Here is a 14,434-nt window from a genome sequence, read left to right on the forward strand (position 1 = left end):
GGTTACCTGGTATATAACTGGTATATAACTGGTTTACCTGGTATATAACTGGTATATAACTGGTTTATAACTGGTTTACCTGGTATATAACTGGTATATAACTGGTTTACCTGGTATATAACTGGTATATAACTGGTTTACCCGGTATATAACTGGTTTACCTGGTATATAACTGGTATATAACTGGTTTACCTGGTATATAACTGGGTTACCTGGTATGTAACTGGGTTACCTGGTATGTAACTGGGTTACCTGGTATATAACTGGGTTACCTGGTATATAACTGATATATAACTGGTATATAACTGGTATACCTGGTATATAACTGGTTTACCCGGTATATAACTAGTATATAACTGGTTTACCTGGTATATAACTGGGTTACCTGGTATGTAACTGGTTTATAACTGGTTTACCTGGTATATAACTGGTTTACCTGGTATATAACTGGTATACCTGGTATATAACTGGTTTACCTGGTATATAACTGGTATATAACTGGTTTACTTGGTATTTAACTGGTATATAACTGGTTTACTTGGTATTTAACTGGTATATAACTGGTTTACCTGGTATATAACTGGGTTACCTGGTATATAACTGATATATAACTGGTATATAACTGGTTTACCTGGTATATAACTGGTATATAATTGGTTTATAACTGGTTTACCTGGTATATAACTGGTTTACCTGGTATATAACTGTTTTACCTGGTATATAACTGGTTTACCTGGTATATAACTGGTACATAACTGGTTTACCTGGTATATAACTGGTTTACCTGGTATATTACTGGTTTACCTGGTATATAACTGGTACATAACTGGTTTACCTGGTATATAACTGGTTTACCTGGTATATAACTGGGTTACCTGGTATATAACTGGTTTACCTGGTATATAACTGGTACATAACTGGTTTACCTGGTATATAACTGGTTTACCTGGTATATAACTGGTTTAACTGGCATATAGCTGGTTTACCTGGTATATAACTGGTACCAGTGTGTGGTAGTGCTGGTGCTGGTCCTGGTTAAACTGGTTTAAACTGGTCATGTAGTCTTTCCTGGACTCCTCAGCAGTCTGCTGTTTCTGCTGAGCGGTTTGTCGAGCCTGAAACATGTAAAAACAGTTTAGAACAACAAAAAACAAACTAAATCTTGACTAACACTTTAATAAGTGAGCTTACCTTCAGTGAGCAGCGCTGAGAGACACAAACAGGAGTTCAGATCAGGTAAATATGACCACAATGATGCAACAAAACCATCTGAATCATTCATTCACAGCAGCTAGCAGCAGGTATCAGCAGCTATCAGGGTTCTACACTGGAAAAAATCTAAATCTTACCAAGTATATTTGTCTCATATCTCATTACAATTGATATAAGACACAAATGCCTAACAAGTTCTATTTCAGCCAGATATAGGGACTTGTTTTAATACATCCTGAATATCTTGTTAATGGAAAAAGTCTTGAAAACATCTTGTTTTGAGTCACATATCATATGAAACAAGCTTTTTCTTTCATTTGAAGAGGTTTTTAAGCTAATTTCAAGATCACTTTTGACTCAAAAGTCCTAAATATCACATTTTATTTAAAGAAAAATCTTGACAAGCCGATTTTCACTAGTTCCATTGGCAGATTTTTTGCTTATTTCAAGCAAAAACGTCTCATATTTGTTGTTTTTTAACTTATTTTTGGAAGGGCATTTTTTCCAGTGTACTTTCATTACCCATGATGCTCAGGGAACCTGTTCTCTACCTTCTCTCCGTCGGTCTTGTCCAGGTCGATCCTGTCTGAGACGTGCTGAGCTCGCTCTGCCTCCTTACAGTCACGTTCAAACCGACGTTTACTCTGAACAGATTCATCCAAACATTTCAGTTAAAACTTATTCCAATCAGCAGGACTTTTATCTGATCAGGAACACTTCTGACTCAGGGTGGATGTTAGGGGTTCACTTACAGACTCCAGCTGTTTCCAGGAGCTCTCTATGTGCTGCTGAGCACGGCGGCCATCTTGGAAATGCTGCAGCAGATACATAAAACTGGTCAGAACATACAAATAACCTCAATGTGTGTCCAAACTTGGTCCCCAAAGATGGACATTTACAGAATGATACTTTAACAGATGCTTTAATCCAAAACAACTTCCCACTTCAATTCAGTTTGTTTATAAAGTGCCAAATTACAACAAATGTTGTAATTCAATGATACAGTTGTAATTCAATGATACAGTGTAATTCATTGTAATCATAATCCAATCAGATCCAATCAATTCAAAATTAGTCCAATTATTACAAAGCCAATTCAAAAACAGTTTCCCAGCTTAGGAACCCAACAGATTGCACTAAAACTTCTCTTTGGTCCATCCTGAGCTTGCATGAGGCGACTGTGGAAAGAAAAAAACTCTTTGCTGAACAACACTGAAGCTTGATTTCCTTCAGCCACACCAGACTCCGTGTCAAGAAAAGAGTTTGGGTTTGAAACGTGGTTCTGAGCAGCTTTCAGACAGAGAGAGGGGGTTAGGTTAGGATGGTGAAACATGGAATAACACGACTCATAAACCTGGTCCCAGGTCCAGAGAGGGATAAGACTGCTGGCTTTCTGGTGGTGAGATGGGTTCTGAACCTTGGACCTTGGTCCAGGAATCATGGTGGGCAGCATCAGAGGTTCATGGGGCTCTGACACAAAGACTGAGAAGGGTCACATGGCACTGAAAGGATCGGATTATTGGCTAAACTACAATCAGACTGAGTTATTAAGTGCATGTAGACACCTTAATCTGACTAAGAATTGGATCGGATTATTGGCTAAATTACAATCAGACTGAGTTATTAAGTGCATGTAAACACCTTAATCTGACTAAGAATTGGATCGGATTATTGGCTAAATTACAATCAGACTGAGTTATTAAGTGCATGTAAACACCTTAATCTGACTAAGAACTGGATCGGATCGGATTCAGACCCCGAGATAACTGGGCTGAAAGTCACTCTAAACCTGCTTGTAGACGCTGAAGCACGTGGTGAATCAGACTTTGCGTTCTGCGCATGCTCCAGATGTTTTCCCGGGGTCGTGACCCGGAAGTCAAAGGAGACGATATTCCTGTTGTTGTCGCCGTCAGAAAGAAACAAACAACGCGATGGAGAATGCTCCGTTGGGCATCGAGTTTGTGCAACAAGCAGCTCATCACAGACCAAATGTAGAGGGACGTAGCTTCATCTTGCTCTGCGTTCTCCATCTTTCTCCAATGCCTGAGTTTGTTGTTGTTGGTGGTGAAGAGGTCAACAGGAAGTGGCTCTATTAGCAACAGCTGGAATGGGTACAGCGCCACCTATCATACCGGGGTATGACACGTTTTGTGCCTCTGATCCCATTCATTCACCGCCAGATATCCAAGGAGAATTACCCTTAAATAACTCAGTCTGATTGTAATTTAGCCAATAATCCGACCCTTTCGGGGCCATGTATTCGGGAGTATTTCACACTTATTTCATGTTTTGCTTGGTAACATGGTGACAGCAATGTTGGGATCTTTTATGGCGGCCAAAGTTTGAATCTGGACCCACTTTATATTCATCAAAGCCTGGGAGCAGGACACCATGATGTGGACACCAGACCTCAGAGGTTTTTCCTTTTCTGATGGAAATCCTGAATACGGGTCACATGATGGTGGACGGGTCACATGATGGTGGACGCACACACACACCCGGCTGTGTTCAGAGCTGCTGGGTGGAAGTAATGTGGCGACTGAAGGATGAGTGTGTCACTGACCCACTTTCAGTGTGTTGGATCTTATGAGATGTCAGAAACGATCAATTAAACAAAGGAGGGCTCCCGATCTCTGATTGGCTGCAGCTGTCTGAATGTTTGTGGCACAGCAGCGATGCTCCGCCCTGAGAGGTGTGGCCTTGTGTTCATTTAGAGGGTCCGATGGTGGCTGAGGGGCAAGGCTGAAAGGAAGCCCAAAGTGGCTTATAATCAGCAGACCTGGCAACTCTGGAGACAAAGCTGTGTTGTAGACAGGAAGGTATTTGGAAAAAGCTGGGAAACTTCTTTATAAAAGAAGGTAAAAGTGTGTAAATGTTGGTATTTAAAAGGTGATTCTGAGAAAAAACAACTGAGAATACTTCCCTCAGTGGGAGGATGATCTTATGATCTGTAAAAGTGTCTTCTTCAGATTCAGGTTGAAATGTGTTGAACATCAGAATGCAAAAGTAAGCAAAGCCACGGATTAGAAAAGAAGTTAGAGTTCAGGAGTTAGAGATCAGAAGTTAGAGATCAAAAGTTAGAGATCAGAAGTTAGAGTTCAGAAGTTAGAGATCAGAAGTTAGAGATCAGAAGTTAGAGATCAGAAGTTAGAGTTCAGAAGTTAGAGTTCAGAAGTTAGAGTTCAGAAGTTAGAGATCAGAAGTTAGAGTTCAGAAGTTAGAGATCAGGAGTGAAAGTTCAGCAGGGAAAGTTCAGTTCTAACTTCTGAACTCTAACTTCTGAACTCTAACTCCTGAACTCTAACTTAGAGGAGTTAGAGGACAGGAGTTAGAGTTCAGAACTTAGAGATCAGAAGTTAGAGTTCAGAAGTTAGAGATCAGAAGTTAGAGTTCAGAAGTTAGAGATCAGAAGTTAGAGATCAGAAGTTAGAGATCAGAAGTTAGAGGACAGGAGTTAGAGTTCAGAACTTAGAGATCAGAAGTTAGAGTTCAGAAGTAAGAGTTCAGAAGTTAGAGATGTTAGAGAGGCACATTAAGGTGTCAGACAACAGCTTCCGGATCAGTCGGACAGAGCGTCACCATGGTAACCAGCTCATGGCAGTGTTTACTTTGTTTACTCACAGTCTTCCTCTCGACTTTCAGCTCCTGAATGTATCGCGTCAGCTCAAAAACAATCTGCGTGTTCAGGTTTTCAGCGAGATCTTCTCTCTGCACCGCCAGGTCGCTCAGCTGCTGCAGCGTGGCTGCAAACGCCAAACACCAGGTGTACCTGAAATGGCCAATCAGAGAGCAGAGTACAGTTCATACAGAAAACACCAGGTGTACCTGAAACGGCCAATCAGAGAGCAGAGTACAGTTCATAGGGGAACCACCAGGTGTACCTGAAACGGCCAATCAGAGAGCAGAGTACAGTTCATAGGGAAACCACCAGGTGTACCTGAAACGGCCTGTTGGTGGGTTAGGGTTAGCACCTACCCTAACCCACCAACACGGTGCGGGGTTAGCACCTACCCTAACCCACCAACACGGTGCGGGGTTAGCACCTACCCTAACCCACCAACACGGTGCGGGGTTAGCACCTACCCTAACCCACCAACACAGTGCGGGGTTAGCACCTACCCTAACCCATCAACACAGTGCGGGGTTAGCACCTACCCTAACCCACCAACACAGTGCGGGGTTAGCACCTACCCTAACCCACCAACACGGTGCGGGGTTAGCACCTACCCTAACCCACCAACACGGTGCGGGATTAGGGTTAGCACCTACCCTAACCCACCAACACGGTGCGGGGTTAGCACCTACCCTAACACACCAACACAGTGCGGGGTTAGCACCTATCCTAACACACCAACACGGTGCGGGGTTAGCACCTATCCTAACCCACCAACACGGTGCGGGGTTAGCACCTACCCTAACCCACCAACACGGTGCGGGGTTAGCACCTACCCTAACCCACCAACACGGTGCGGGGTTAGCACCTACCCTAACCCACCAACACGGTGCGGGGTTAGCACCTACCCTAACCCACCAACACAGTGCGGGGTTAGCACCTACCCTAATCTCCCAACACGGTGCTGGGTTAGCACCTACCCTAACCCACCAACACGGTGCGGGGTTAGCACCTACCCTAACCCACCAACACGGTGCGGGGTTAGCACCTACCCTAACCCACCAACACGGTGCGGGGTTAGCACCTACCCTAATCTCCCAACACAGTGCTGGGTTAGCACCTACCCTAACCCACCAACACAGTGCTGGGTTAGCACCTACCCTAACCCACCAACACGGTGCGGGGTTAGCACCTACCCTAACCCACCAACACGGTGCGGGGTTAGCACCTACCCTAACCCACCAACACGGTGCGGGGTTAGCACCTACCCTAACCCACCAACACGGTGCGGGGTTAGCACCTACCCTAACCCACCAACACGGTGCGGGGTTAGCACCTACCCTAACCCACCAACACAGTGCGGGGTTAGCACCTACCCTAACCCACCAACACAGTGCGGGGTTAGCACCTACCCTAACCCACCAACACAGTGCGGGGTTAGCACCTACCCTAACCCATCAACACAGTGCTGGGTTAGGGTTAGCACCTACCCTAACCCACCAACACAGTGCGGGGTTAGCACCTACCCTAACCCACCAACACAGTGCGGGGTTAGCACCTACCCTAACCCATCAACACAGTGCTGGGTTAGGGTTAGCACCTACCCTAACCCACCAACACAGTACGGGGTTAGCACCTACCCTAACCCCCCAACACAGTGCGGGGTTAGCACCTACCCTAACCCCCCAACACAGTGCGGGGTTAGCACCTACCCTAACCCCCCAAGACAGTGCGGGGTTAGCACCTACCCTAACCCCCCAAGACAGTGCTGGGTTAGGGTTAGCACCTACCCTAACCCACCAACACAGTGCGGGGTTAGCACCTACCCTAACCCCCCAACACAGTGCGGGGTTAGCACCTACCCTAACCCACCAAGACAGTGCTGGGTTAGGGTTAGCACCTACCCTAACCCACCAACACAGTGCGGGGTTAGCACCTAACCTAACCCACCAACACAGTGCGGGGTTAGCACCTACCCTAACCCACCAACACAGTGCGGGGTTAGCACCTACCCTAACCCACCAACACAGTGCGGGGTTAGCACCTACCCTAACCCACCAACACAGTGCGGGGTTAGCACCTACCCTAACCCACCAACACAGTGCGGGGTTAGCACCTACCCTAACCCACCAACACAGTGCGGGGTTAGCACCTACCCTAACCCATCAACACAGTGCGGGGTTAGGGTTAGCACCTACCCTAACCCACCGACACAGTGCGGGGTTAGCACCTACCCTAACCCACCGACACAGTGCGGGGTTAGCACCTACCCTAACCCACCAACACAGTGCGGGGTTAGCACCTACCCTAACACACCAACACAGTGCGGGGTTAGCACCTACCCTAACCCATCAACACAGTGCGGGGTTAGGGTTAGCACCTACCCTAACCCATCAACACAGTGCTGGGTTAGGGTTAGCACCTACCCTAACCCACCAACACAGTGCGGGGTTAGCACCTACCCTAACCCACCAAGACAGTGCTGGGTTAGGGTTAGCACCTACCCTAACCCACCAACACAGTGCGGGGTTAGCACCTACCCTAACCCCCCAACACAGTGCGGGGTTAGCACCTACCCTAACCCACCAAGACAGTGCTGGGTTAGGGTTAGCACCTACCCTAACCCACCAACACAGTGCGGGGTTAGCACCTACCCTAACCCACCAACACAGTGCGGGGTTAGCACCTACCCTAACCCACCAACACAGTGCGGGGTTAGCACCTACCCTAACCCACCAACACAGTGCTGGGTTAGGGTTAGCACCTACCCTAACCCACCAACACAGTGCGGGGTTAGCACCTACCCTAACACACCAACACAGTGCGGGGTTAGCACCTACCCTAACCCCCCAACACAGTGCGGGGTTAGGGTTAGCACCTACCCTAACCCACCAACACAGTGCGGGGTTAGGGTTAGCACCTACCCTAACCCACCAACACAGTGCGGGGTTAGCACCTACCCTAACACACCAACACAGTGCGGGGTTAGCACCTACCCTAACCCATCAACACAGTGCGGGGTTAGGGTTAGCACCTACCCTAACCCACCAACACAGTGCGGGGTTAGCACCTACCCTAACACACCAACACAGTGCGGGGTTAGCACCTACCCTAACCCACCAACACAGTGCGGGGTTAGCACCTACCCTAATCTCCCAACACAGTGCTGGGTTAGCACCTACCCTAACCCACCAACACAGTGCGGGGTTAGGGTTAGCACCTACCCTAACCCACCAACACAGTGCAGGGTTAGCACCTACCCTAACCCACCAACACAGTGCAGGGTTAGGTTTAGCACCTACCCTAATCCCCCAACACAGTGCTGGGTTAGCACCTACCCTAACCCACCAACACGGTGCGGGGTTAGCACCTACCCTAACCCACCAACACAGTGCGGGGTTAGCACCTACCCTAACCCACTAACACAGTGCAGTGTTAGCACCTACCCTAACCCACCAACACAGTGCGGGGTTAGCCCCTACCCTAACCCACCAACACGGTGCAGGGTTAGCGCCTACCCTAACCCACCAACACGGTGCGGGGTTAGCACCTACCCTAACCCACCAACACGGTGCGGGGTTAGCACCTACCCTAACCCACCAACACGGTGCGGGGTTAGCACCTACCCTAACCCACCAACACGGTGCGGGGTTAGCACCTACCCTAACCCACCAACACGGTGCGGGGTTAGCACCTACCCTAACCCACCAACACAGTGCGGGGTTAGCACCTACCCTAACCCATCAACACAGTGCGGGGTTAGCACCTACCCTAACCCACCAACACAGTGCGGGGTTAGCACCTACCCTAACCCACCAACACGGTGCGGGGTTAGCACCTACCCTAACCCACCAACACGGTGCGGGATTAGGGTTAGCACCTACCCTAACCCACCAACACGGTGCGGGGTTAGCACCTACCCTAACACACCAACACAGTGCGGGGTTAGCACCTATCCTAACACACCAACACGGTGCGGGGTTAGCACCTATCCTAACCCACCAACACGGTGCGGGGTTAGCACCTACCCTAACCCACCAACACGGTGCGGGGTTAGCACCTACCCTAACCCACCAACACGGTGCGGGGTTAGCACCTACCCTAACCCACCAACACGGTGCGGGGTTAGCACCTACCCTAACCCACCAACACGGTGCGGGGTTAGCACCTACCCTAACCCACCAACACGGTGCGGGGTTAGCACCTACCCTAACCCACCAACACAGTGCGGGGTTAGCACCTACCCTAACCCATCAACACGGTGCGGGGTTAGCACCTACCCTAACCCACCAACACGGTGCGGGATTAGGGTTAGCACCTACCCTAACCCACCAACACAGTGCGGGGTTAGCACCTACCCTAACCCACCAACACGGTGCGGGGTTAGCACCTACCCTAACACACCAACACGGTGCGGGGTTAGCACCTACCCTAACCCACCAACACGGTGCGGGGTTAGCACCTACCCTAACCCACCAACACAGTGCGGGGTTAGCACCTACCCTAACCCACCAACACGGTGCGGGATTAGGGTTAGCACCTACCCTAACCCACCAACACGGTGCGGGGTTAGCACCTACCCTAACCCACCAACACGGTGCGGGGTTAGCACCTACCCTAACCCACCAACACAGTGCGGGGTTAGCACCTATCCTAACCCACCAACACAGTGCGGGGTTAGCACCTACCCTAACCCACCAACACGGTGCGGGGTTAGCACCTATCCTAACCCACCAACACAGTGCGGGGTTAGCACCTATCCTAACCCACCAACACAGTGCGGGGTTAGCACCTACCCTAACCCACCAACACAGTGCGGGGTTAGCACCTATCCTAACCCACCAACACAGTGCGGGGTTAGCACCTACCCTAACCCACCAACACGGTGCGGGGTTAGCACCTACCCTAACCCTAGGGTAGGTGCTAACCCTGCACTGTGTTGGTGAAAACCTGATTCCTATCAAACATGAATCAAAAGATTAAAGAAAGAAAAAACAAAAGCTGACCTGCTCTCATCTTCTCTGCTTCGTTTGGGATGGTACTTCTTGGACAAGCTCCTGCAGACAGAAAGGTGGAGTAAAACAGATGGAGTAAAACAGGTGGAGGCAGAAAGGTGGAGTCAGACAGGTGGAGACAGAAGGGTTTAACAAAAAGCGCGGCAGATTCGGATACCAAAAACTAAACTGTGACGAAAACAAAACATGGCTATGGCTATGGCTATGGCTTGGAAAAACTAGAAAGGTACTTAACTTGGTTGAGACAGTGACGGGTGAGAATCTGACCATGAACATGAACAAACTGGGAGACTAAGTACTGTGGAGGGTGATTGGTGGGTGAGTGCAGCTGATGGGGAAAACACAGGTGAGGGAAGTGAAGCTGATGGCCTGAACATGGGGACTGAGGAAAGAAACAAAACATGGCAAGACTTAACTAAACATGAACTTAAAAACTAAGACGTGACATGACCTAAAACAGAACTAAAAACATGGGGAAAACCCCATGAACGTGACACAGGTTAGTAACACAGGTGGATGTACAGAAAGAAACTACGGATCAAAACTATTGATCAAACTGAAGCTTCTTACCAATGTTCGTACCAATGTTATGTAATGTAATGTAATGTAATGCGATGTAATGTAATATAATGTAGTGTAATGTAATGTAATATAATGTAATGTGATGTAATGTAATGCAATGTAATTTAATGTAATGTAATGCGATGTAATGTAATGTCATGTAATTTAATGTAATGTAATGTAATGCGATGTAATGTAATGTCATGTAGTGCGATGTAATTTAATGTAATGTAGTGTAATGTAATGCAATGTAATGTAATGCGATGTAATGTAATGCGATGTAATGTAATGCAATATAATGTAATGCGATGTAATGTAATGCAATGTAATGTAATGCGATGTAATGTAATGCGATGTAATGTAATGCAATATAATGTAATGCGATGTAATGTAATGCAATGTAATGTAATGCGATGTAATGTAATGCGATGTAATGTAATGCAATGTAATTTAATGCGATGTAATGCTATGTAATGTAATGTGATGTAATGTAATGTAGTGTAATGTAATGTAATGTAATGTGATGTAATGTAAAGTAATGTAATGTGATGTGATGTTATGTGATGTAATGTGATGTAATGTGATGTAATGTGATGTAATGTAGTGTAATGTAATGTAGTGTATTGTAGTGTAATGTAATGTAATGTGATGTGATGTAATGTTATGTAATGTAATGTAATGTAATGTAGTGTAATGTAATGTGATGTAATGTAATATGATGTAGTGTAGTGTAATGTAATGTAATGTAATGTGATGTAATGTAGTGTAGTGTAGTGTAATGTAATGTGATGTAATGTAGTGTAATGTAATGTAATGTAATGTAGTGTAATGTAATGTAATATAATGTAATGTGATGTAATGTAGTGTAATGTAATGTAATGTAATGTGATGTAATGTTATGTAATGTAATGTGATGTAATGTAATGTGATGTAATGTAATGTGATGTAATGTAGTGTAATGTAATGTAATGTGATGTAATGATATGTAATGTAATGTAATGTAGTGTAATGTGATGTAATGTGATGTAGTGTAATGTAATGTCATGTAATGTAATGTAATGTAATGTAGTGTAATGTGATGTAATGTAATGTAATGTGATGTAATGATATGTAATGTAATGTAATGTAATGTAGTGTAATGTGATGTAATGTGATGTAGTGTAATGTAATGTGATGTAATGTAATGTAATGTAATGTGATGTAATGTAATGTGATGTAATGTTATGTAATGTAATGTGATGTAATGTAATGTGATGTGATGTAATGTAGTGTAATGTAATGTAATGTGATGTAATGATATGTAATGTAATGTAATGTAATGTAGTGTAATGTGATGTAATGTAATGTAATGTGATGTAATGATATGTAATGTAATGTAATGTAATGTAGTGTAATGTAATGTGATGTAATGTTATGTAATGTAGTGTAATGTAATGTGATGTAATGTAATGTAGTGTAATGTAATGTAATGTGATGTAATGATATGTAATGTAATGTAATGTAATGTAGTGTAATGTGATGTAATGTAATGTAGTGTAATGTAATGTGATGTAATGTTATGTAATGTAATGTAATGTAATGTGATGTAATGTAATGTAGTGTAATGTAATGTAATGTGATGTAGTGTAATGTAATGTGACGTAAACACCTAACAGGTTGTTTTTCTTTAACTATTGGACTGGAACTCTGGAAGTGCAGGTCATATATGAGGCTGGTGTACCCACACCCTACCTGTACCCACACCTTACCTGTAGCCACACCCTCCCGTGTGTACAGGGGGCATTACCTTATCTGTTTGGCATAGCTTAGCTCGATCTCAGCCCGCTCCTTTACGAACTTTGTGTATCTCTCAAGGAAGTCGATTCCCCAGCTCGTGTGTTTCTCCAGATTATCAAACTGGTCCTGAAAAAAGCAGGTGAAAATCATTCAGACTCAGATCAATTACTGACATATCAATTACAGACATATCAATTACAGACCTCAGATCAATGACCTCAGATCAGTTCCAGACCTCAGATCAATGACCTCAGATCAATTACTGACATATCAATTACTGACATATCACCTACAGACCTCAGATCAATTACTGACATATCAATTACTGACATATCAATTACAGACATATCAAATACAGACCTCAGATCAATGACCTCAGATCAATGACCTCAGATCAATTACTGACATATCAATTACTGACATATCAATTACAGACATATCAAATACAGACCTCAGATCAATGACCTCAGATCAATTACTGACCTCAGATCAATGACCTCAGATCAATTACTGACATATCAATTACTGACATATCAATTACTGACATATCAACTACAGACCTCAGATCAATTACCTAAGATCAGTTCCTGACCTCAGATCAGTTCCAGACCTCAGATCAGTTCCAGACCTCAGATCAATGACCTCAGATCAGTTCCTGACCTCAGATCAGTTCCAGACCTCAGATCAGTTCCAGACCTCAGATCAGTTCCAGACCTCATATCAGTTCCTGACCTCAGATCAGTTCCTGACCTCATATCAGTTCCTGACCTCAGATCAATGACCTCAGATCAGTTCCTGACCTCATATCAGTTCCTGACCTCAGATCAGTTCCTGACCTCAGATCAGATCCTGACCTCAGATCAGTTCCTGACCTCAGATCAGTTCCTGACCTCAGATCAGATCCTGACCTCAGATCAGATCCTGACCTCAGATCAGTTCCTGACCTCAGATCAATGACCTCAGATCAGTTCCTGACCTCAGATCAGTTCCTGACCTCAGATCCTGACCTCAGATCAGTTCCTGACCTCAGATCAGTTCCTGACCTCAGATCAGTTCCAGACCTCAGATCAGATCCTGACCTCAGATCAGTTCCTGACCTCAGATCAATGACCTCAGATCAGTTCCTGACCTCAGATCAGTTCCTGACCTCAGATCAATGACCTCAGATCAGTTCCTGACCTCAGATCAGATCCTGACCTCAGATCAATGACCTCAGATCAGTTCCTGACCTCAGATCAATGACCTCAGATCAGTTCCTGACCTCAGATCAGTTCCTGACCTCAGATCAATGACCTCAGATCAGTTCCTGACCTCAGATCAGATCCTGACCTCAGATCAGATCCTGACCTCAGATCAATGACCTCAGATCAGTTCCTGACCTCAGATCAGATCCTGACCTCAGATCAGTTCCAGACCTCAGATCAGTTCCTGACCTCAGATCAGATCCTGACCTCAGATCAGTTCCTGACCTCAGATCAGTTCCAGACCTCAGATCAGATCCTGACCTCAGATCAATGACCTCAGATCAGTTCCTGACCTCAGATCAGATCCTGACCTCAGATCAGTTCCAGACCTCAGATCAGTTCCTGACCTCAGATCAGATCCTGACCTCAGATCAGTTCCTGACCTCAGATCAGTTCCTGACCTCAGATCAGATCCTGACCTCAGATCAATGACCTCAGATCAGTTCCTGACCTCAGATCAATGACCTCAGATCAGTTCCTGACCTCAGATCAGATCCTGACCTCAGATCAGATCCTGACCTCAGATCAATGACCTCAGATCAGTTCCTGACCTCAGATCAGATCCTGACCTCAGATCAGTTCCAGACCTCAGATCAGTTCCTGACCTCAGATCAGATCCTGACCTCAGATCAGTTCCTGACCTCAGATCAATGACCTCAGATCAGATCCTGACCTCAGATCAGTTCCTGACCTCAGATCAGTTCCTGACCTCAGATCAGTTCCAGACCTCAGATCAGATCCTGACCTCAGATCAATGACCTCAGATCAGTTCCTGACCTCAGATCAGATCCTGACCTCAGATCAGTTCCTGACCTCAGATCAGTTCCAGACCTCAGATCAGATCCTGACCTCAGATCAATGACCTCAGATCAGATCCTGACCTCAGATCAGTTCCTGACCTCAGATCAGTTCCAGACCTCAGATCAATGACCTCAGATCAGATCCTGACCTCAGATCAGTTCCTGACCTCAGATCAGTTCCAGACCTCAGATCAGATCCTGACCTCAGATCAA

At 45.7% G+C, this 14,434-nt stretch overlaps 1 protein-coding gene across 2 annotated transcripts in view; it reads right to left on the minus strand.

Annotated features, from left to right (window-relative positions):
• Window positions 1–14,434, minus strand: part of LOC142381754 (formin-binding protein 1-like) — a 51,363-nt gene that overhangs the window by 35,867 nt on the left and 1,062 nt on the right. Inside the window, exons 2-8 of one of the 2 annotated variants that reach the window (XM_075466953.1) lie at window positions 12,188–12,303; window positions 9,832–9,882; window positions 4,834–4,981; window positions 1,965–2,027; window positions 1,764–1,856; window positions 1,192–1,206; window positions 987–1,094 (exon numbers count right to left, since the gene is read on the minus strand). In XM_075466953.1, coding sequence (XP_075323068.1) covers window positions 987–1,094; window positions 1,192–1,206; window positions 1,764–1,856; window positions 1,965–2,027; window positions 4,834–4,981; window positions 9,832–9,882; window positions 12,188–12,303 — 594 coding nt within the window. Of the gene's footprint in view, window positions 1–986; window positions 1,116–1,191; window positions 1,207–1,763; window positions 1,857–1,964; window positions 2,028–4,833; window positions 4,982–9,831; window positions 9,883–12,187; window positions 12,304–14,434 lie in introns of both variants that reach the window. The other variant, XM_075466952.1, reaches the window with a different exon arrangement.

The sequence above is a fragment of the Odontesthes bonariensis genome, chromosome 6 (genome assembly GCF_027942865.1).
Source record: "Odontesthes bonariensis isolate fOdoBon6 chromosome 6, fOdoBon6.hap1, whole genome shotgun sequence".
Lineage (NCBI taxonomy): Eukaryota > Metazoa > Chordata > Actinopteri > Atheriniformes > Atherinopsidae > Odontesthes > Odontesthes bonariensis.